This window comes from Heteronotia binoei, chromosome 5 (assembly GCF_032191835.1).
Source record: "Heteronotia binoei isolate CCM8104 ecotype False Entrance Well chromosome 5, APGP_CSIRO_Hbin_v1, whole genome shotgun sequence".
NCBI lineage: Eukaryota > Metazoa > Chordata > Lepidosauria > Squamata > Gekkonidae > Heteronotia > Heteronotia binoei.
The window spans coordinates 68957746-68982375 of record NC_083227.1 but is presented as its reverse complement, the minus strand read 5'-3'; the positions used below and the strand labels follow the sequence as shown (position 1 = coordinate 68982375).

General features: G+C 41.3%; 1 protein-coding gene across 6 annotated transcripts in view; it reads right to left on the bottom strand.

The window, feature by feature from the left end:
• The window catches only part of ITPR1 (inositol 1,4,5-trisphosphate receptor type 1), a 353195-nt gene that overhangs the window by 112062 nt on the left and 216503 nt on the right, over positions 1–24630 (bottom strand). For 3 of the 6 annotated variants that reach the window (XM_060239586.1, XM_060239588.1, XM_060239587.1), the window contains 6 exons: positions 19527–19655; positions 16649–16769; positions 13629–13813; positions 12410–12558; positions 11764–11875; positions 5412–5444 (listed from right to left, as the gene is read on the bottom strand). In XM_060239586.1, coding sequence (XP_060095569.1) covers positions 5412–5444; positions 11764–11875; positions 12410–12558; positions 13629–13813; positions 16649–16769; positions 19527–19655 — 729 coding nt within the window. The remainder of the gene's footprint in view (positions 1–5411; positions 5445–11763; positions 11876–12409; positions 12559–13628; positions 13814–16648; positions 16770–19526; positions 19656–24630) is intronic. The other 3 variants (XM_060239589.1, XM_060239590.1, XM_060239591.1) reach the window with 1 other exon arrangement.

The window sequence follows — 24630 nt, the reverse complement described above, 5'->3', positions numbered from 1 at the left end:
AGTCAGGTACCAACAGCACCAGTCAAAAGGGAATACATACTCCACCCCTGCCAAAGCTGGAGATTTCTTATCTACCTGTTTCTCCATCTTCTCTTCATGAATTAAAAAGTTTAAAACATGCCTTTTGAGAAAGTTGAAACAGAGAAGCAGAAACCACAATAGCTTAATTATTCTGAGGTCAGCTTTATTATAAATAATCCACCTTTACTCTCTGCCCATGTGTCCTGGCCCATGCTACAACTACAGCTATGGAAATGGAAGCTGAAAATTCAGAAAGCAGTCCCATGAGGGAGACAGGGAGAACTTCCATTTCTGTGGCATTCTTTAACTGCTGGCCAATCAGAAACATACAGATATCTAGTGATAGGACGGGCAACTGGACAGTTATGAAACTGAAGAACTACAGGAGACCAATATGTGGATGACTCACTGCTCCATCTAATGCTTCTAGCAGATTTAAGGGAGGTGGTGGAAACTGTGAACAGGTGCCTGGAGGCAGTTTTGGAATGGATGGGGGCTAACACACTGAAAGTTAATGCCAACAAAATGGAGGTGCAACTGGAGGAGGAAACATTTGATCTAGGACTTGGGAGAACTCTGGGTCTAGGTGAGGATGCACTCCCCATAATGTATCTCGCTTACACTAAAGGAGCATATTCATAGCTTGGACTCAGACCTCCTGTTGGATAAACAGCAAAGATCTTGCCACCCAGGTGCACACTCCAGTAACATCTGGACTAGATTAGTGTGATATGGTCTGCCCTTGAAGACTGTGTGGAAGCTTAAGTTGGCTCAGAATGTAGTGGCCAGATTGCTGACTGGAGTGGGCCGCAGGGACCATATAACTCCAGTCTTGTTTCACCTACACAGGCTCATAATATGTTTCTTGACCCAATTCAGGGTGCTGGTATCAATTTTTAGAACTCTATGGCCAGCATACTTCAAGGATTACTTTCTCACATATAAATCTACCTGTTCACTGTGTTCATCTTTGGAGGCCCTGGAGCTAGAATGGTGGCAACTCAAGAATGGGCCTTCTCAAATCTGGGATCAAAACTTTGGAATTCCCTCCCAGAAGCTGGGCTCAGGTAGCCGGTTCAAGGTTGACTCAGCCTTCCATGGTCAATAACATGAGTACCCAGCTTGCTGGGGGGGGGGGGGAGTGTAGATGACTGGGGAAGGCAATGACAAACCACCCCATAAAAAGTCTGCTGTGAAAACATTGTGATGCAACATCACCCCAGAGTCGGAAACAACAGGGGACTGACTACCTTTGCCTTTTTTTTTTTTTTACCAGCGAGTGAAGACTTTTTTGTTTTGTTTTGGTGTTAAGTGAGTTTATATATGTGGGGGGAAAGTGAGTTTCTACGCTTGTGTGTGTGTGTGTGTTCTTTTAATATTGGAACGTTTTGATGTTTTTCACCTTGGGGAGCCCATTTGGATGTAAAGGTGACATGGGAATGTTTTAAATAAATAAAAATCTTAGCCTACACATACCTGAAAAGCTTGAAAGGCTGGATACTCATTCAGATAGGACACAAATGGACTGTTCTAGTCATTGCCAACAAATTTAGAACAAATTATCACACACACATTATTGTACTCATATGCTTAGACTGCATGAAACACCATGATCTTTCTCAGGAGAGACCAAGTTCAGAAGGCAGTTGAACTGGATACTGAGAACAACATTGTATATTTGGCACTCAATTTTAATGGCTCTTATACAAGATTGCAAGAGGGAAACAAGAATTGATTCTTCTGCTCTCCTTGCTTCTCTGGTGTGGGATTTGTAGAATCCCAGACAAACTAGTGGAGACATTCATGAATTCCTATCCACATGTTGCCACAGAAAAGAAATACAAAGTCACCATGCTGCCCCTTTCCCCACTTCTTTGTTATATTAAGATCAGTTCTGAGAGTGCATCTAAAACCTTAACTAGACAGAAGGTGTAGAAGAGCAAAAGAAAACAGAACACTTGCTATTCCTGCTGGAGTAATAGACATCTTTAGAACAGCATCTAGTGCTGGTTATTTTCCATGACATAACTATCAACCTAGATGGAGTATTCATTCCCAAAAATCTGTTCTCATGTGCATTTTTTTTTAAAAAAACCCCCCAACTATTTAAATGAGGAGGAAGAGGAGGAGGAGTCTGGATTTATACTCCATCCTTCATTACCCAAAGGAGTCTCAGAGTGGCTTACAATTTCCTTTCCCTACCCCTCCCCACAACACACACCCTGTGCGGTAGGTGGGGCTGAGAGAGCTCTCCAAGAACTGCTTTTGAGCAGAACAGCTTTGAGGGAACTTGTGGCAGACCCAAGGTCACATCAGCAGGTGCATGTGGATGAGTGTGAAATCAAACAGGTGCCTGGAATAGGTAGAAACTCCCTTGAGCTTTCTGAAGAGAAGAACCATGGCTCAGTGGACAGAGCAGCCGCTTCTCATGCAGAAGATCCCAGGTTCAACCCCCAACATTTCCACTTAAAAGGCTCAAAGTAGCAGGTGGCATGAAAGAGCTCTGGTGCTGCTGCCAGCCACAGTAGGCAATACTGACCATCAGAGACCAATAGATTCACTCAGTGTGTAAAGCAGCTTCATATGCTTGAAGTCATGTTGGCCATAAAACTCATCTAAAGGGAAACACTGTGGCTCCTTTACAGAATTTTTAGAGAATCCAAGCCTCTGCCAGAAGACACTTTTAATAAACAGGCCATGCTCATTTCCTATATTTATAAACACACCTGCTCCAAGCATGGAATCCTTCCACTGAAGGCAGCCAACGAAGTTCTTACTTGTAATTAAGAGCCCAAGTTCTAAATTGAGCCAGATCACTCTGGCTGATTTACTGCAAAACACAGCAGGATACAATGGTCAGAAACTTGTTGGGGTGGGGTGACCAAAGGAGAGTTTCATTTTGGTGACACAGAAGAAGTCCCTATTTTCTTTCGTCTTTCATTGTATATAATCACCATCAACCAATGTGGGCTGACAGTCATCCTTAGGAACAGATGTCACTGTTTCCTTCCAAACAGAACTTTTATCAGCTACCCATGTATGAGACATGATACACTTCGTTTACTGCAGCTCAATCCTATGTGAGTACTAAATTTCAGTTAGTAGTATATTTCTAAGTATGCATAAGAAGGTTAACTTTTAATCAGTTTTAACCATTAAAGTGACTAGCAGATACAAATACAAATATCCTAATTAAATAAAACAGTGATCTAGATTTGATTCCCCACTTCAAACTTTAAGATGTGCTGCCGCCTGTTGTTTTATGGAATAAGCCTATATTATGAGGGTGAAGGTATGTGCATGCGTGTGCGTGCGTATTTACACACGGGAGTGGGATTAAATGCATATACTACAGCTAAGAAGGTCCCACATTGTACTTCATAGACTTTTAATACAGTAGCTATGAGGCAAACGTGTGTCATTTGGAGTACTGTGTGCAGTTCCGGTCGCCGCACCTCAAAAAGGATATTATAGCATTGGAGAAAGTCCAGAAAAGGGCAACTAGAATGATTAAAGGGCTGGAGCACTTTCCCTATGAAGAAAGGTTGAAACGCTTGGGACTCTTTAGCTTGGAGAAATGTCGACTGCGGGGTGACATGATAGAGGTTTACAAGATAATGCATGGGATGGAGAAAGTAGAGAAAGAAGTACTTTTCTCCCTTTCTCACAATACAAGAACTCGTGGGCATTCGATGAAACTGCTGAGCAGACAGGTTAAAACGGATAAAAGGAAGTACTTCTTCACCCAAAGGGTGATTAACATGTGGAATTCACTGCCACAGGAGGTGGTGGCGGCCACAAGTATAGCCACCTTCAAGAGGGGTTTAGATAAAAATATGGAGCACAGGTCCATCAGTGGCTATTAGCCACAGTGTGTGTGTATATATAAAATTTTTTGCCACTGTGTGACACAGAGTGTCGGACTGGATGGGCCGTTGGCCTGATCCAACATGGCTTCTCTTATGTTCTTATGTCTTTGGAATGTCCCTTGCAATGCTTAGTACAGGAAAGTAGGATAATAGTGAAACTAAAGTTATCTATACAGTGCTCAATCATTGGTTGAGTCTGAAGACCCTTATCTTTACTCTTTATTATAAAGAGTATCTTATTGCTTTATATCTTGCATACTGTTCACATTTTGAAGTTTATGCTTTTATTCTGACATATTATATTTAAGTCTGTAAACCCCCCCTGAGAGCCAATTTGGGGTAGTGGTTAAGTGTGCGGACTCTTATCTGGGAGAACTGGGTTTGATTCCCCACTCCTCCACTTACAACTGCTGGAATGGCCTTGGGTTAGTCATAGTTATTGCAGGAGTTGTCCTTGAAAGGGCAGCTGCTGTGAGAGCCTTCTCAGCCCCACCCACCTCACAGGGTGTCTGTTGTGGGGGGAGAAGATATAGGCGATTGTAAGCTGCTCCAAGTCTCTGATTTAGAGAGAAGGGTGGGGTGTAAATCTGCAGTCTTCTTTTTCTGAGACTGCCTTGGTGGGATGGGTGAGGAAAAAATCCAATCAAACATACAAACAAACAAACAAATGGGCAAAAAAACTCAGTTATCCAGTCATTGAGAGATCAAACCTGCTAAGACTTCAGCAGTCTAATCCTATACTGTAGTCTAATCTCATCAAAATTCACGGGTTTTGACTGGAGTAACTGCATAGAATTGCACTGTAAACTAGGAACATTAATCCAAAGAAGCAGCCAATCAATATTAGTCTGCACTATTCTGAAAGACAACAACTGCAAACAAAGACACTGTCATGATAAAATGAGCTTGAAAAGGGGGAGGGAAGTATCTGCAATTCAATGTAAGTCAAAAATCATACCAAACCTTCTCACTTTATGAATGTCTTTAAAGTAATAAAGTAGCTTTTGGCATATTCCTGTCAGCTCTCCCTAGTTAGAAACATTATGTGATTTAGACACAAGATAACAATCAGTAATGGACCTCTATTAAATACATGCAGCCAGAGATCTCACAGCACCAGAACATTCACGTAGACCACTAAAGGATTTTAGCACACTTCAACCCATCATCTTATTTAGTGCTCACAATGTCCAAAATGGGATGAAGGAGTAGACTTCCTACATACCCAGAGTTTCAATGCATGTTTTAAGCACATCTCCACATTAATCTGTGGGGCTGAGACAGGCAAGTCACTTCTTCATACCCTTTGAGAGTACAAAATGCATTGAAAAAGGACATTTAGAAAAACATTAAAAACTTCCAACACAGGCCCTTGGAAGTTGTGCTCTACTGAATAACTAGCACAAGTACATTTATCACGAGGCTTAACAACAGCAAGACAATAGGACAGACTACAGGGCTACAAACAGCACAAGAGTAACACTATGGTAAACTTTCAGAATACATAAAGAAATGAAAAACCTCAGCATTTTCCAATTCACCAAGTGCAACCAGCTGGAAAGAGAAAAAAAGAGGGGAGAAAAGAGAAGTTTAAAACAAATATTAATAAGAGGAAGCAACAACTAACCCAAGAACTAAGGGTACTGATACACAAAATCCTAATCCTTGCCCTAGCTCTAACTGTAGGATATTTTACTCTGCAAATTGTCCCATAGCTTCTCTTACTAATGCAACAGTAAATTCAGACTGATTCCTCACTAGCAGTCACTCCACCCCTGGGCTTCTGCTTTTCTCGGATCAAGCAATCAATTCCCCACCAGTTGCTGTGTAGGCACATTTTGATCCATGGCTCCTTCCAATTTACCTCATAGCTTCCTGTTCTGTTGGGTTTTTTTAGATTTGGAAGCTGCAAGGAAAGCGGGAGAGAACTGAGAGAAAACGTGGCCAAGCAGTGACTAGTGGGCAATCGATCACGTGATCTGAGGAAATCAGAAGTATGGGGATGGAGCAACGGCTAGTGAGGAATCAGTCCCAGTTTTGCCACCATCTCAGATACACAAATGTCAACTTCAGAGATTGTAAGGGCAGCATAAGGCTATGTACATCCTCCTATGGCAGAGGAAAAAACAAGTCTTGTATACATGTTAAGGTGCATGATATCTCTATCGAATTATATATGTACATATCATTAAATAATAATGCACATGCTTTTCCACCAATACAAAGTAATTCTTCCACACCCCCAATTGTATCAAACTTGTGAGGATTCTTTATAACAGATTCTCATACATCTGTTCTACCAATACAAAGTAATTCTTCCACACCCCCAATTGTATCAAACTTCTGAGGATTCTTTATAACAGATTCTCATACATCTGTTCTAGTCTTGCCATTACATTCCCTGCATTGAATGGGTTTAAAACCATTTATTTATTTATTTATTACTTTCAATTTATATCCCGCAATCTCCGCAAGCAGACTCAGGGCGGCTTACAACATCATAAAATACAATCAATCCAATAAAACATATAAAACCATAATTTACGTATATCAGCTTTAAAACCATTCTATAGCGCTATTTCAGTACAGTATAGTCGGTATTGAATTCTTGACTATGATCGCTAGCATTCTGTAAGATGTCCGGTGGCAGCCCTTTTTCAATCAAACCGCAAAAGCCTGTTTAAACAATTCGGTCTTACAGGCCCTGCGGAACGTAGACAAATCCCGCAGGGTCCTTATGGCTTCTGGAAGGGTGTTCCAAAGTTCTGGTGCTGCCACCGAAAAAGCCCTGGATCTTGTCATACACAGCCTGGCTTCTTTTGGGCCAGGGGCAGACAAAAGACAACAGTATTATGTTTAATACTGCTTCAGGTGGATAGCCATGTTGGTCTGCAGAATAACAAGATTCAAGTCCAGTGGCACCTTAAAGATCAAGAAGATTTCCAGGGTATAATTTTTCAAGAGTCAAAGGTCCCTTTGTCAGATATATGGACAGTGGCTCAATGGAAGTGCATGCATAAGTTGCATGAAGAAAATCCCATGTTCAGTACCTGGCATCTCCAGTTAAGTGATTTCAGGTATAAAGGCTGGTGAGTAAATCTTCCTGAGGCCCTGGGCAGTGTATTATATTCAATTTAGACAATACCATTTTTCAAATCTACCACCCCTGTATCTGTCCTTTCCTTCAAGGAACTTAGGGTATAATGTACAAAACTATCTACTTCAGATTTAGATGAACCACTGGTTTGATTCAGCACAAGGCAGTTCCTGAAGTTATGTATACAAGGCACCAACCCCAGCATATGTCATCTATACTGTGAATGTGCAACTGGGATTTCCAAGAACTCGTGGAATTTCATTACAGTACAATTTTCCTTCTGTGAAACCCAAATCACGAATCATTACATCAAATATACAGCTGTATAAAATAAACAGAATTACTCACGTACTGATTTATATGGAGAAAACTACTGGAAAGTTTGAGGGGAAAGAATCAGGAATTCTTCCTAACAAAATTTATCCTCAGCACTTCCGTGCAAGAGATTTGTTAGTTGTTACCAGATTGTATCTTTTTTAAAAATAGGAAGTACTACTGTAGTATTTTACACTATCATTTCCCCCACGGTTAAACATTTTTGTAGTCACTCCCACACAGACAAAGATCTTGATAATCCTATCCTTACAATGATCTTTGGAGATGGTTCATAAGGATGAACACGGGTTATTGAGGAAGACTCAGCATAGGTTCTGTAAGGGAAGATCTTGCCTCACTAACCTGTTGCATTTCTTTGAGGGGGTGAACAAACATGTGGACAAAGGAGACCCAATAGATGTTGTTTACCTTGACTTCCAGAAAGCTTTTGATAAAGTTCCTCATCGAAGGCTCCTTAGAAAGCTCGAGAGTCATGGAGTAAAAGGACAGATCCTCTTGTGGATCAAAAACTGGCTAATTAATAGGAAGCAGAGAGTGAGTATAAATGGGCAGTCTTCGCAGTGGAGGATGGTAAGCAGTGGGGTGCCACAGGGCTCGGTACTGGGTCCCATGCTCTTTAACTTGTTCATAAATGATTTGGAGTTGGGAGTGAGCAGTGAAGTGGCCAAGTTTGCAGATGACACTAAATTGTTCAGGGTGGTGAGAACCAGAGAGGATTGTGAGGAACTCCAAAGGGATCTGTTGAGGCTGGGTGAGTGGGCATCAACGTGGCAGATGAGGTTCAATGTGGCCAAGTGCAAAGTAATGCACATTGGGGCCAAGAATCCCAGCTACAAATACAAGTTGATGGGGTGTGAACTGGCAGAGACTGACCAAGAGAGAGATCTTGGGGTCGTGGTAGATAACTCACTAAAAATGTCAAGACAGTGTGCAATTGCAATAAAAAAGGCCAATGCCATGCTGGGAATTATTAGGAAGGGATTATGATACTGGCTGAAAACAAATCAGCCAGTATCATAATGCCCCTGTATAAATCGATGGTGCGATCTCATTTGGAATACTGTGTGCAATTCTGGTCACCGCACCTCAAAAATGATATTATAGCATTGGAAAAAGTGCAGAAAAGGGCAACTAGAATGATTAAAGGGTTGGAATACTTTCCCTATGAAGAAAGGTTAAAACGCTTGGGGCTCTTTAGCTTGGAGAAATGTCGACCGTGGGGTGACATGATAGAGGTTTACAAAATAATGCATGGGATGGAGAAAGCAGAGAAAGAAGTACTTTTCTCCCTTTCTCACAATACAAGAACTCGTGGGCATTCGATGAAATTGTTGAGCGGTCAGGTTAAAACAGATAAAAGGAAGTACTTCTTCACCCAAAGGGTGATTAACATGTGGAATTCACTGGCACAGGAGGTGGTGGTGGCTACAAGCATAGACAGCTTCAAGAGGGGGTTAGATAAAAATATGGAGCAGAGGTCCATCAGTGGCTATTAGCCACAGTGTGTGTGTGTGTGTGTATATATATATATATATATAAATTTTTGGCCACTGTGTGACACAGAGTGTTGGACTGGATGGGCCATTGGCCTGATCCAACATGGCTTCTCTTATGTTCTTAAGGAATATTACCATGGGGAACTGAATCTGAAAGATCAAGAAGCTTGTAAGCGTGTCAAAAGATTTAGGGAAAGGATGCAGATTTTTCCAGCCAGATAGCAGAATGGGTTCTGCTTTGCATCGGACTCACAGATCTGCTTTCATTCATTCACAAGGTTGTTTGTTTTTTTACTGATGAGTTCTAACCTTTAAAGACCTGCTTCATACTAACATGGGCTTTCTGGCAAGTTAGTCCATAACTCTACAGATTCTGTCAGATCATTCCTAGTTTGAAAGGCCCTCAAAACTTTTGTAATGGAACTAAACGATACATAACCTCATTACACTAAGCTTTTACAAAAAATCAGGTTTTCTTAAAATAACTGTCACAGACTCCAAAATTGACATTTTATAGTAATCAGATAAGTGGGTACCAAATATGGTCCATCTATTTGCATGCCACATTGCCCAGGCGAGAAACTGGGTTGTATCACACTATTCATCGGTTCAAGAATTGAGGCTATTTCCCCATTTCCATTTCCACACAGCAGTCCCATCCAGCAGCAGGAAAACTGATTCCTGGAATTGCATATCCACATGGACTAACCATGAGGGTTGGAAGCCTCTATAGTTTAAGACCATACACTTGCCAGATACAAGCAATACCATGTACAAAACGGAAAGAGCAAGTGAAAGATCATGTTTCTTATGGTGTAAAGCCCTATGCATAGATGAGGATCTAACCCCTGAGGGTGTGGGAAACCCAGGTGAGAAGGAATGCAGGAGGATAATTGCAAAATTGAGCAAGACTTCTCCTCCTTAACTCCTGAAGTTTTTCAAAGAAGAACCATAGAAAAACTTGTTCAGAAAATTCAAATATAGGGCATTTGGCCTTAGGAAGGGTGACTGAACCTAAATGAGCCTCCTAGATTAGAAGTCCTAGTTCTCTATTTCTGGAGCATGGTACTTTCAGGAATATCCATAGAAAAACCAGCTGGTTCCCATATCATACACATGCTGCTTATCTGCAATACCTGAATGTAGCATGACCAGCTGATCCCTTCCCTTGTGAACAAGTGTCCAAGGGTTCTGGAATATTTCCTACAAGGCATGGAATTTATCAAAAGGGTGGGGGGGGGGGCCTTACATTTTGAAAATAAGTGAACTTTCTACAGAAGTTTGCCTCAAAATGGTAGAGATGGTAGCAGCTAGTCCTGAAAAATGGCAACAATACAAGGCTCTTCTTAGATAATTCCCGTACTTCACTATGGCACATTTAAAGATTATGAATACTCTGAGAGACCAGTGTTCTTCTCTTTGCTGTCATTCCTTTGCTTTCCATTCTTTCCTTCTATGTCTCCATTCTGTGCTTCTGTGCTCAGAAAACAAAATACCTTCTTCCTTTGTAGTAGTACTTCAGAAGGCTACTTTTACGACCATCTCCATTTGTAACTTAAAAGTCAATTATCCTCTGTCTTCTTTCATGGATTTTCATTTTTACTTTATATTTTAATAGAAACATAATTATCAGCCTCCTTTTGTGTATGAAGCAGAAGGAATATTTTTGGGATTTATACATACTGAATCACTGTTTGTATCAGAGTACATAAGCCTGGAACAGCACAGCAGATCTAATCTATGAACTAGTAAAAAGGAATAGATGGATAGCTTCAGAAGGAGTGAAATCTCTTCCTGAGTACAAATAACAAGATAGTGGAGAGAAGATGAAATAATACTGGTATCAACATATCAAACTACAGGAGTCACTTTTTAAAATATTGACTTAGTCCTATTATTTTCCAATCCTAAATACTTTCCTTTGGTTTTAGAAACTCATGAAGAAGCAGCCAAAGAGAAACAGTGAATTAATCATACAAAGAATTCGTGCTTCTGGTTTGGGTTCATATGTAATGAAGAATTTTGACATTTCTCCTGCAGTGAAAGACTCTCTTCCAGTATTTCATCATAATTTGGCACAGGCACTCATCAGACTTAGTTTACTTCCAGTAGAACTTGTTTGCAAGCCTAAGGCTACACATTCAATACAAAGCATAGGATGGCACTCTAAGTGTTCCTACTTGGAAACTGCCCTAGAAATCAATTGGCTTATCATGCTTCAAGGGTTAAAAAAAAATTAAATCTATGTTCATATCAGGGGACTCTAGTACAAAAATCTGACCGTATGTACTTAAGGCATAGTGAAGCTCTTGATAGGACAAAATTTTCTATGTTTTTTAAATGATCGATTATCCCATAATAGCAAACCTGTAAATCAACTGGTAATCTAAATGTAAACACCAAAATACTAGAAAGAGCATCACCCTTTTTTTAAAAAAGGCACATATAATAAACATAAGGTCCTAGGACTAGGGATGGGCGTGAACCTCGTATTGAACCTAATTTTGTGATGAACATCACCTGGTTTGTGAGCCAAGGGTCATGCGATCACACCAACAATGAACCGCCAACAAACCTCCATGTTTTTCATGGAGGTTTATGTGAGAATGAAGTCAAAGTGGTGAGTTCACCCAATTTTGTATGAACTCACTGCTTGGACTTCACTCGTGCACGGCTTGTGTTTTGCAAGACTCCATCCCCCCACCTTCCATTCTGCTGGCCTCAGGGAGGTACTACCAGCAGAAAGGACAGAGGGAAGATCTCAGATCTCACCACCCACTGCATCACAAAACTCAATAAACAAACCAGTTCGGTAAAAGGGGAAGCTCAAGAAGGACTCCAAGAACCAGGACAAACTTCCATTTCCCCTGTTTGTGCCCATCCCTACCCAAGACTTTATTACTATAAACAGAAAAGCAGAGAAGATAAAATATTATCGAAGTACCTTCTCTCCATAGCCTCTGTCTTTGGTCATCATTTCCCTGAGCGTCTGCAGTACTTTAATACAAAGCTTCTCCTCGTTCTCTTCCAGAAGCTGCTTAGTATGTTTTATCAACCTGAAAAAATCAATTCATCATAGTCTGTTTCAGTACAAGAATTTCTAGTTAGGAAAGATATTTTTAGCTAATGGGCTCCAGGAATGTGGGAAAATGGAATAGACACTGTCTTACTAGTCCCCACATAACACTCACATGACTGGAAGGTGTCAAGACTTGCTAGAAGGAAAGTGAGGTAAACCTCTGCTTCCATCACCATCTTTGGTCTTTTGGAAGGCCCATTTTACAGACAGTGGTCTAGTCAGGATCCTTGACATACTAAGCATGTGTTTGTTACAGCATCTCCAATGTATTACAATGTCCTCTAGGTATCAACTGTGGTCTATATACACAATCTTTGTGTAAGAGATCAAAGAACAATCTGATTCATGTAGAAAGCAGTCCATACTTTTGCTGAAGATAATTATCCTTGTGGCAACCTGAACTGAATGCAGCATACTGCATACTCAAACAATGGTTGAGGGGGAAAAGTGAATCAAGCAACATCTGAAGAGTCAAAACGAATCATCAGTTGAACATACTCCTGGTACTCACTTGCAAATGAAGCCTCCGCTTTCACATTTCCTTCTTGCATCTGTATTCTCGGGGAAGAGCAGCTCTGGCCGATGAAGGACATCCACTAGTACAGATAATTCAGCCTGGACAAGGGGACGCAAACGGTCTTCCAAAGCTGACACTATGTCCTGAATTGCAAACACAGGTATTTCTAGGTTTAATTTAATTTTTAGATTTATATCCTGCCCTATCCTGCAAGCAGGCTCAGGAAGGCTTACAACAATAAAACAACAAAGTTAAAATAATATAATAAGAACAGACATTACGAAACAGGAGCAGCACAGTAAACAATCTTTCAGACATAGGCAATAAACATAGGCGGTTATTTTTTAAAAAATAATATTTGGAAAAAATACTGTATAGAATAAAGTCCTCCTTACCATACCCCCAAAGGGCAAATTTAAGAGTCAATAATTACTTTCCCAACTAACAGCACAATCTGGCAATTGGTATGTTACATTTTGTCGTATTGCAGACTTGTAGAAATCAGCCCACAGCAACACTTCAGAATTTGTCTTCTCGTATCATTATCAGAAGCAGTTAAAAAGGGGTTTATAAGATGAAGCAGACTTAGTGACTAATACTGCAAGATGTTTTCTGGGTACTACATCATTTTGTAGATATCAACACTGAAATGGACACTGAGGCCTCTTCTGTTAATGGGAGAGGGGAAGCAGACAGTTCCAACGTTATAGTACTGTGGATCTAATCACAACGGCAGGTAACTACTGATATTTCCATCATTTTGATGTGCTGCATCTTGTACATTGTAGGATAGGAGTGTCACTTCAGAAACATGCAGTTCATGCAGTGGCATTTATGCAGTTTGAATGTACAGCAGCCCTGAACTGGATGGCCTAAGCTGGACTGATCTTACTACATCTCAGAAGCTAAGCAAAGCAGGGGCCCTGAACAGTACTTGGATGAGAGACAACCAAGAAAGTCCAGGTTTGCTATGTAAAGGCAAACAATGGCAAACCACTTCTTTTTGTCTCTTATCTTGAAAACCTTACATGGTCACCGTAAGTCAGCTGTGACATGACAGCATTTTCCACCACCAACTACTATGCAATTAAAGTGAAATCTGAATAGGGGGAGCTTCTTAGATATGGCCATTATAGAACTAAACCATTTTCTTCTAAACAGGCTTTACCCATATCAGCACATCAAAAGAATAGAAATTGTGCCATACACTCACCTGCAATCTTTCAATAATATTACGGTAATCTCTGGAAGCAGCCATTACAGAGTCTCTCCGAGCAGCATTCCTTGCTGTCATCCTCCAATTCATTGCTGTTTTTTGGACTATGTTATGAGATTTCAAGAACAGGTTGTTGACTTGACTGTCCAAGTCAACAGGGATAGCAATTGCTCTGCTCTTTGCTGAAAGAAATAAGGAACAGTGTTTCCTTTACCCAGCAGCATGCCTTGCAATGTTTTCAGAACATTTTTTCCAAGGTGCTGTTCTTTTGGAGTAGATACAAATTTAGGTCCCAAGGCTTTTGTTTTTCACCACTGTAAAAAGTGCTAACGAGAGCATCATCATCTTGACTTTTCATGTTCCCAGAGTAACCACATTCCTACATACAGATATTTGAGAAACATTGGTGCACTTCCATTTCCAACTCAGATTTTTGTTAGGATTCAAGTCTACAGGTAACTGTGACCTGCTTGATTCAGCCAGTGGGCCACCTTTATCTGTAGCCACAGGAGGAATTTGCAGAAAAAACCACCACACCAGCAAAGAGGTCAGCTGGCATCAATAAGTCAGAACAAGTCAGGCAGTTCTCTCTGGCTCCCTTACCTTCAGGTCATGCTTGCTCAGTATTATGAACAAGTCAAAGCAATATTAAGCATAATTAAAGCATTATAATTTAATTAACTTCACTGGATTTGCAAAATGTAAACTCTTGTTGAACACAAATGAAGTTGCCCTATTGTAAATCAGACCACTGTTTCATAAAGGTCAGTATTCTCTACTCAGACTGGTAGTGACTCTCGCCAGTCCTTAGGCCAAGGTCTTTCACACTTCACATCCTACCTGGTCCTTCTAAATGGAGATGCTGGGGATTAAACCTGGGACTTTCTGCCTACAAAGCAGAGGCTTTTCCACTGAGTCACAACCCTTCTGCTTAGGAATGTGCTGTTACTTCCTCAGCGCTTGTGAGTTATGCATCACCTTTCACTTTTTCCCTCTCCCGTTCAGCATAAAAGCAATCAGATCAGATGATTTTATACATCTTTTAAATTGGTAACATGAATGGAAAGATAAAACCTGGATTCCATAAAGGGGCAATGCTTCCAAATATCTGACCTGTCTAGCTCAGAAGACCAAAACCATGCAGACAGGGTACCAGAGTCAGAAATGACTGGTGCTTGCACAGGGGTTACCTTTACTTTTATTGAGCCCCATGGCACAGAATGGTAAGCTGCAGTACTGCAGTCCAAGCTCTGCTCAGGACCTGAGTTTGATCCCAGTGGAAGCCAGGGTTGGATCGGGGGGGGGGGGGGGGGGGCAGAGGGGGATGCTTGCCCGAGGCGCCGACAGGGAGGGGGGCGCCAAGTTGGTTATGGAATACATTGTATTCTATGGGACCATAAGATAGAATGGCCCATAAGGGGGCATCATGTTTTAATTTTGCCCCCCCTTCAAAAAACATGTAGATCCGGTCCTGGCAGAAGCTGGGTTCAGGTAGCTAGCTCAAGGTTGACTCAGCCTTCCATCCTTCCAAGGTTGGTAAAATGAGTACCTAGCTTGCTGGGGGTAAAGTGTAGATGACTGGGGAAAGCAATGGCAAACCATCCCGTAAAAAGTCTGCCATGAAAACGTCATGATGTGACATCACCCCCGAGACAGAAAAGACTGGTGCTTGTACATGGGACTAACTTTACCTTTTTTCACGTTTTTTTTTTTTTTTGGTACATATAATATTTATGATTAGGGATGCATTTAAAAACACTCACACATAAAGTTTACAAATTACTACATTAACCCCTGCCTTTTCTAGCTGCTAAAATCGTCTTCTTTATCTCCTTTAATTTCTAAAATTCTTTAAATGTTCCATAACGTGTTTAGTGGCTATCTCTTACAGCATTCTCACTACAACTGAAAACGACACATTCTCATGGATAGAACCCAACAGCTCAATATATAGAGAAAAGCACAAATTCCCCTTCTAGTTCTCTGTAGATCTGCATTTCAGATGAAATATTAAGATCAGTTCACATATCCATAGTACACAGAGGAACTTAATTTATATTGAAAATGGATTTGGTTTTTGAAGGAGGGAATGTAATGTGACTGTAATCTTATTTCAGATCATGATATACATTCATAATCCCAAGGAAATACAAACTCTACATGAGAACTCTAAGGAATTGGTTGTCTTTACAAGAACTTGTACATTCACATGACACTTAGAAAAAAAGACATTAACACAAACACCCATAATAGTGATTCAAATTGTCACAGAGGTTGCAACACTCATCGCGTCGAAAGGCCAAGACATCCACAGAAAGGTCTTCACACATGCTACTACTAGCAATAAATGCAAAGATACAGAAATGCCTAATAGAAAAAGGCTTGCTCAGCGTTAAAATGACACTGGGAAAACATCAGAATGATAAACAGAGCACACCAATTTATTTATTAAATTTATACTCAGTCTTTTTTCAATCACAGAATGTGTGACAGAGACTTCCCAACTGTTTACTTTCATGAAAACTGTTCCTTGATTTTCCATATCCTGCAACTATTTCAACTCTTACTTAAAGTTCACTTTTTTGTTTTACCTCACAAATGAATGGGACATAAGTTATGCCTATAGCTGCTAAGCCTTATGGCAAGAAGCCTCCTGGCCAACTGTTGCTATTACTGCTACTGCTCAGAATGGTGGCAGGAAAACATATTTTTTAAAAATGTCACCAGCCTTTATGCTGGTGCATCACTTCCAGGTTGCATTGGGAAGTGATACAGTGACATTGCTGTCATTGCACGCCCCCCCCCCCCCATGTCCCTGGCCCCCCAACCAGCCAGGCAACCCTAGTTATACATTTCAAACCATTTTGGTGATGGACAATTCAGACCCATTTTCCCCTACATGCCTTGGGTAAGCATGTTACACCAAGGAATTAACTGAAACGAAACACTGTAGTGATTTGTAACATGCAGAAAGAACTCGTAAATATGTCTAAAATTCACACAGTCGGTTTTCTTACCTACATCTGAAAGTACTCTGATGCAGCTTTCCACCGATGCTTTCTGGCTGGGCATTAACCAGTTGCAGTGGTATACTCTGAATACCCCTTGCAAAAGTTGCACAAACACAGGTTGACGAGTCTAAAAAACCCACAAATATAGATCCAAAGAGTGAATAAAATGACCAGAAAGCTTCATCCTATAGTAAAAAAATCTGTCACTATTTGGTTGTTCCAAATATTTTAATTCATTTGGTGAAGAGCCTAAAGTCATTTTTGTCTTGCTCCAAGTTCTGTTTATAGTACACAACATCCCCCCCCCCACAAAAAAAAAGATGAATGCGAAATCACACAACTGACTTTATCTTGAATGTCCTCAAGAACAAATTTCTAAACTGGGGAGTGGGAAAGATGAAATTTGCCTGTAAACAAGTTTTTAGGAACAGCTGATAGGTTGAAAGATAAAACACAAGCCAGCAGATGGCTCTCTAATGTTACTAAAATGTAAAGAGGGGAGGAGGCAGAAAGTTATTGGCAAGTAACACCTTATCACACAATCAAAAACCAGTTTTATTTAGGTGTTCTTAATTTACACAAACTCAAGGAAGATTTTAAACTACTTATACATATTAAATGCCTCTAGATTTTTACATCTGCAGCATCCAACACAGACCAACATGAAAGAAGAGTTTAACTTAACCCTATATTTTCCTATAATGCTTTCCACTATGGATAGGGTAAATACCATAAGAATACAAGAATCTGTTGTGCTAAATCTCTTATGCCACAAATATTTCATAACCCAGAAAATATTGTTTATGTGCCATATTGCAAGAATATAAATATATTCTTGCTATATATTAATTTTTTCCAGTCTGTGACTCCTATCAATAGTGAAAAATAGTAACATATTTTATCCTCTACATCATGTGTTGCAACTGACTAACAAAAGCTGAGGACACCAACACAAAATCCATAGTGGGTCTAAGGAGCTACTTGGAAATACCTCTTCTTGACTGATAAAGACTGATCGCTGATGCATAAGGTAAAGGGAGTAGAAAAAAAGAAAAAAATTGTTTTGAAATCTTGACACTGAAGAGAGAATATGAAAACTTTCATTTTCCACCACTACTCAGGTAATTCCATTTCAAAGATGTATTTATGAAGATAATCCTAGATTTCTTTTGGGAATATTAATGAATGCTGTTCTGAAACAGATATAGAGGGGACAAATCCCAATAACTGCATTCCACAAGAAAGACCTCAGTTTGTGGACTTGAAGAGACAATTAAGGAACTCAAGGATCTAACTATACCGATCAAGGTTTCAGAAATGGCTCCTTGGGAAGAGGGATCAATGTTTCCCTTCTGAACCCTTGTGGTCATCCTGGATTGAAATGCAAGGGGTTTTTTTTCTTACATAATAGTTAAGCATAGCAGTAATCGTGATGATGAAAAAAGAAAAGGAAATAAAGAAGCAAAGATTAATGTTTAATGTTGTGTCAATATAGCAAGATTAAGTAGATAATTCTATGTTCTTTTGTAAACCTGCTTCCAATTAAAAATTTTTTAAAAGAAATGGCTCTATGACATTAACAAACTGCTCAAAAGGAAAATCAAAATTCCAATGAAATTGGGCCAATTCCTTTTTCATTCTGCAGTCCTGCTGCAGAGGCCATTGTTCCATCTGTAACAGGTAGTGGATAATATTTCCCCAAGTTGAGAAAGAATATATACTATCAGGTGTGTGAAATACACACATTTCATATTTCAGTTAGTTAGAAAAGGGAAGAAAAAATAAGCTGTTTGGTTTTTAAGACATGGGAGGGGAAAATGGGCAGACACCAACAGAACAATTATACTAGCAGTTGTACAACACAAACACTTCTGCTTTGGATAGCTTAGTATCATCAAGTAAAAGTGATTAATAGTAGACTACATGGGCTAGCTGGACATCAGCACAAAACCATTCTGCATATTCACTCTATGAAAACGCAGCCTCATTGCCAGTTTTTTTGCCTTGAACAAAATTTCAGCATGTCGACAAAGCCTCAACATCCATTTATAAACATCTGTTTAGACTGAATTTGTATAGCTATTTGTTTACTGTAGAGAATTCAAATTTTGAAGGCAGGCGGGGATAGCAGAAGAAAATGGTCCCATCCTGCCGGGCATTATGAGAAAAATTATTTAGAGTACTAATGAGAAAGAGGCTTGAAAAACTTCCTCTACTATTACAGTGTCACTGAATCCAGCCATTAACTATTATTGTGACAGGGACTGAGGTTTGCCTGTGAAGGCTCCCTGCAAGGAGAAAAGGAGGAAATCAACCACGTGCCTAATTATACGAGGGAGGGTGTGAAGATGGAGGCTTCTTTCTCTCCTAAGGCAAATTCCTTAGGGCTCATCTACATAATGGTAAGATTCTGAGCAAATGCAGATTTTTCTCTCTTTCAAACACACATTGCACACTCCACTGTTTAGTTCGTGCGGGCTCTTTTTTCTCTACAATGTGGACTGGGATAGTCACAGGATATACACATGGAATCTGCATGAGCAGGGGAGAAATGTGCCAAATGGTTCTTCCTCTTGCTTCAGCATTAATGTGCAAAAGAGGGAAGGCAGAAAAATTCTACACAGACACATCAGATCTTGCTCCTTATGAATAGCTCCATCAGTTTCACAGGACACTCTACAACGCATCACAAAATGGTGGTTTTACTTTATCCCCACCAAGAACCAATGAGAGAAGATGCCACTGAGAAGCAGTACAAAAAGCGCTGCCATCTGAAAACCCAATTTTACCATGCTCTGATATACCTCTGGTTCACAGGTGAAACAAATTTTCAAAGTAGAATGTATTTGTGGAAGTAATATATCCTGCTACTCCAGGTTCTTACCTGCAGAGTGGTGCTCTGATCTGAGAATGGAGAACTGAAGAAAGTTGTAACTATACTCATCACTATTTCCGTCACATACTTCTCTAATATGGAGTCTGCATGCTTCCTGTCACTAGTGTTGTTGCAAGCCTGAAAAACAATTTTAATAGTTTAAAAAAAATACACAAGAATCATAATTCTGTTACAAATGCAAATTATTCAAACTATATTATCTATATATCTGTCTTAGCGTTGCCCCATCTGTAGATAGGGGTCACTAACAAACAAGACAGATTTTTCTGCAAATCTGAAAAAGCCCCAGGGTTCCAGAAAAATCTAAACTCTGACAACAACACAATTCCCTGGGGAATAAAGGCCTCAATGATAAATGCAGCATCTCTAGAAACTGATGTCCTTAGTGGTCACTGCTAGGCAATGATAAAATTCCCACCCTTGAAGGGGAGAGGCTATAGGAGCTGCCAAGAAAGGGAATAATGAAATAGTGGGGGAAGGGGAATGAGATGCTCACCACAAGGCCTTGCAAGTCACCCCACTTGTCAATACATCTAATTCTTAGCATGGCTCCATCTACAGATATTTAAATCCAGAGGCTGGAGCTGCATACAAATAACACAGATCCTTCTATGAACATGAAAAAGCTATAACCCACCCACCCCCCAAAAAAACTCACTGGGGGATAAAAACCCTCCAAAACTATAGAGGCAGTGCTTGTAGCTTTAAGAAAGGAATGCCTCAGGGGTCTCTGCTAGGCAAAATGGGGTTGCACTTACCTGTAACATTGTTCATTGAGTTGTCATCTGTACAGGCACACACGTGGACTGCATGACTGCTTGCCAGTCTGGAGAAGAGCTTCCAAACTTCTTTAAGAATGTTCTAGATGCTAGAAGTGCCCCCCTCTCCTCTGAACAGAGACCCTTTTCCTGTCTAAAGGGTCATGTGACAGAGGTAGGGAGAGCACTCTTTTCTCATTTCACTTCATTGTCATGAGGATGCCTTTGCATTGGCTGAGCAGCCCAAAGCGGGGAAAGGAGAGACGGATGTGTGCCTGCACAGAGGATCACGTGAACCTTCAAGAGGGGTAAGTGCAACCAGTTAGCTGAAATGCTGGGGATCTCTTTTTTGATGGGGGAATTAGCAAGAGGTAGACCTAGGGAGAGCTATTTTTGGAGCAGGGAATTTTCCACCAATCATATGAAGGTCCGGTATCAGAAGGAAGACTCCAGAGTTAAAATAGTTTTTAAAATGTTTACTTAGAGAAATATGTAAAAATACAATCACACATAAAACAATGAGATTACACTTGCAATCAAGAGGCTAGGAAAACAGAAGTGAGGACTTCCGGGTTTCATCGCCTTGAGGTCCGTGGAGTGGGGGTCCACGGAGCTTGTCTCTTGCAGCCCCCCTGAATTGGGCAGTTGGAGAGGTGCCACAGGTGTGGCATCTCTAGGGGGAACCCTGAAGGGGTTTCTTTTCGGCATGCGGCTTTTACAGGAAGACAGATATAGCAGCAGCTGTTCCTGCTCTTCTTGTGCGCTTCAATGCTCCACTGCCTTGATTGCCATTAAGGCAGAAAAAGGTGAACACCCGACCGCTTGCTTTCTTTGCTGCTAACAAGCCTTTGATGTATTGCTTTCCTAACTCAAACACGGCAATTCTACTCTGCAAGTAAGTTTGCTTTTCATACCATTGGCTAATGGGTCGTTTTACATAACAACTAACGGGTCAGTTCAAAGAAAGGGAAAGAGGTGAATTCTCTCCCCCACTTTCCCATGAATCCAGCTTCCAAAAGATAAAAAGAACAACTTTTAATGCCTGCAACAACCTGAATTTGACTGAAAATAGATATTTAAATCAACCCAGATTATGATTGAATAAGTGATAAAGAGATTGTTATTTGGTTATAATTTGGTCTGAACAAATGATATATATTCCAAAGAGATTTGTATATGTCGTCTGAGTGCAACTGAAATGGCAACAATCAAGATATACAACTGGTGGAGATTTGGAAGGATAGACTAACTGGATCTCTGAGTTACTTTTCACCGTTGATTATTAGACTGAGTTATTCTGTGGAGTAAAATGGCATCACAAAGCAAAATGTTTCATAAAAAAGATACAATGGATATCATATTCTCTCTAAAGCAGGACCTTGGTTTATTAGAGAGTTGATTTAAAAAGCACACGGGAGCTTTTATGTTGAAAGCTAGCAAAAACTTGAATCTACATGGGAAGAGTGACAAAGAGATCTTGGTGACGTCTGTGGAGTTGGAAATGGGAAAAGATCCGTTGGGAAATGAAAAGAAGAAAACTAAAATGCAACCTTATGTTGCAGTTACTAAGAAGAACTGGAAGTTAAGACTGTTTGAAGTATTTTTGAGAGGATCTAATGATGTGGGATTTTTACTGTTGTTGCTGAGAGGGGTGCTTGCATTAAGGAGAGAGGATGCGTATTTCATCAAAAAAAATCAAAACATGGAAAACTTTCAGGAAGAAGGGATTTTAAATTGTTTTCTGTCTCTGTAGGTAACTGGATAATATGGAACTCTCAGCAAGATATGCAATTTTAAAAGGCAAAGTGAGATTTTTGGGACATAATAGGTTTGTTCCTCTCTGATTAATATGAACATAAGAACTAAAGGATTGAAAAGTTCTGAAAAGAAATTTAAATAAACAGTTAACTTGGATTAATTTTTAAGAAGACAGACAACACAATTATTTTGTAATCTGATAGATCTGCTATTAATGTTTGTTTGGGTGGGGTGGGGGGTGGGCTCCCTCCGGGTGTCCTGCTCCCCCAGGGAAAGTGCATGCGCAATACATCGCCTCTCCTTTCCCGGTGTAGTGAAAGCTGCGTGGTCACTGTCTGGCTATACCTGGCATATGGTCACTGCAATGGCCTCTCCTACATTACTGCATCCGTGGCAACACCTTCTCGCTGGTCCCCCTCGTTTTCACAGAGTTTGCCACGTCATGGTGCGACCGAATGTCCGGCGGTATAACCGGATAGGCAGGCTGGGCTCACCAACCTCACCAGCCAAGAGAAGGAAAACTCTAACATCAAGCCCGGGCAAACAGAGCTCGTTAATGTAACATCTACCACCTGGAGGACTCGCTGCCGGCGTCCCGGCTTACTGGGCCATGGCAGATGACCCCATGGTGAAAGGGTGGAGCCAGTACTGCACACACTGCGCTTCACCTAAAAATTCCTCTGCACAGGCCTGAAGGGTATCCACATCCACAACCCACAACATACCAAGTCCTGCAGCGGTGGGCAAGGGGCGAAACGGCAGGTGGAAGATGCAACTGGAAGCCGCAGTCCCGATCCTGCATGTAGGCGGTTCAGGGTATTGGTCGCCTGATGCTGACCCGGAGACGAAAGCATTTTTCGGCAGCACCCTGAACGACCAAGCAGCCTTATTTAGGGACAGCACTGCTTGCTCCGTATGGAGAGGGGCCTAGAAAAGGTGGCCTAAACAAAGCTCGTCTCCTCCCCCCCCCCAGTTGGCTAGCCGCAGTCAACGGGCATCCTTACTTGTGGTCGAAAAATAACAACAAAGAAAAGGCATGCACCTGCCTCACAAAGTGTGCAAAGACTAAAGCTTGCGTGTTGGAACATCAGAACCATGCTTGACACAGTAGACAGTGGTCGCCCTGAACGACGCTCTGCTCTAGTTGCCCACGAACTTCTCAGGTTGAATATCGACATAGCAGCTCTCAGTGAGGTCCATTTTCCTGAGGAAGGTAGTCTTCAAGAACACGGTGCTGGCTATACCCTCTACTGGTCGCGTAAGTCAAAGGCTGAGAGCCGCCTTTCTGGCGTTGGCTTCATGGTCAGGAATTCCATTGCCTCTAAACTCGAAAATCTGCCAACAGGTCACTCAGATTGCATCATGTCTATGCGCCTCCCACTTCAAAACAAGCAGCATGCAACACTCTTCAGTGTGTATGCCCCACCCCTTCAAGCAGATTCTGCAGAAAAGAAAAGTTTTATGCTGATCTACGCAACCTCGTACGGAAGACCCCTACAGAGGACAAGGTAATCATCCTTGGCGACTTCAATGCCAGAGTAGGTAAAGACTCGGAAGCCTGGAAAGGAGTACTTGGCAAACACGGTATTGGCAACTGCAATGATAACGGGCGCCTCCTGCTAGAATTCTGCACGGAGCATCAGCTCACCATTACCAACACTATCTTCCAGCAGAAGAACAGTTTAAAGACGACCTGGATGCACCCACGGTCCAAGCATTGGCACCTTATTGACTACATTCTGGTGCGCCAGAGAGACCTTCGAGATGTCTTACACACCCGAGTAATGCCCAGTGCAGAATATCATACGGATCATCGTCTTGTACGCTGCAATCTCCGTCTTCACTTTAAATTTACACCCAGGAGAGGCGGTATCCCCCGGAGGAAGTTTCAGGTTGGCAGCCTTCAGTCAGCCGAAGTTAGAGCTGCCTTCCAGGCAAAACTCCAGACAAGAATTGAGGACCCCAGTTGCCTCACAGATCCTTCTCCAGAAGCACTCTGGGAACACCTAAAAACTACCATCTTGTTGACCTCTGAAGAAGTCCTCGGGTTCTCCACAAGGAAGAACAAGGACTGGTTTGACGAGAACAATCAAGAGATCCAAGAATTACTGGCGAAAAAGAGATCTGCCTACCAAGCACATCTTGCTCAGCCCTCCTGTCCCGGGAAAAAAGCAACCTTTTGTGCTCTATGTAGCAACCTCCAGCGCAAGCTTCGAGACATTCAGAATGAGTGGTGGACCAAGCTTGCAGAGAGAACCCAGCTGTGTGCAGACACTGGTGATTTAAGAGGGTTCTATGAAGCATCATCTCTTCAGACGCCAAGATCGACAAGGAAATTGACAATAGACTGGCAAAGGCAAACCGTGCATTTGGCCGACTGCATAAAAGAGTGTGGAGCAACAAGCATCTGAAAAAAGGCACAAAGATCAATGTTTACAAAGCGGTTGTGATGACAACCCTCATCTACGGCTCCGAATCGTGGGTATTATACCGTCATCATCTGCGACTCCTTGAGCGCTTTCATCAGCGCTGCCTTCGCACCATCCTCAACATCCACTGGAGTGACTTTGTGACCA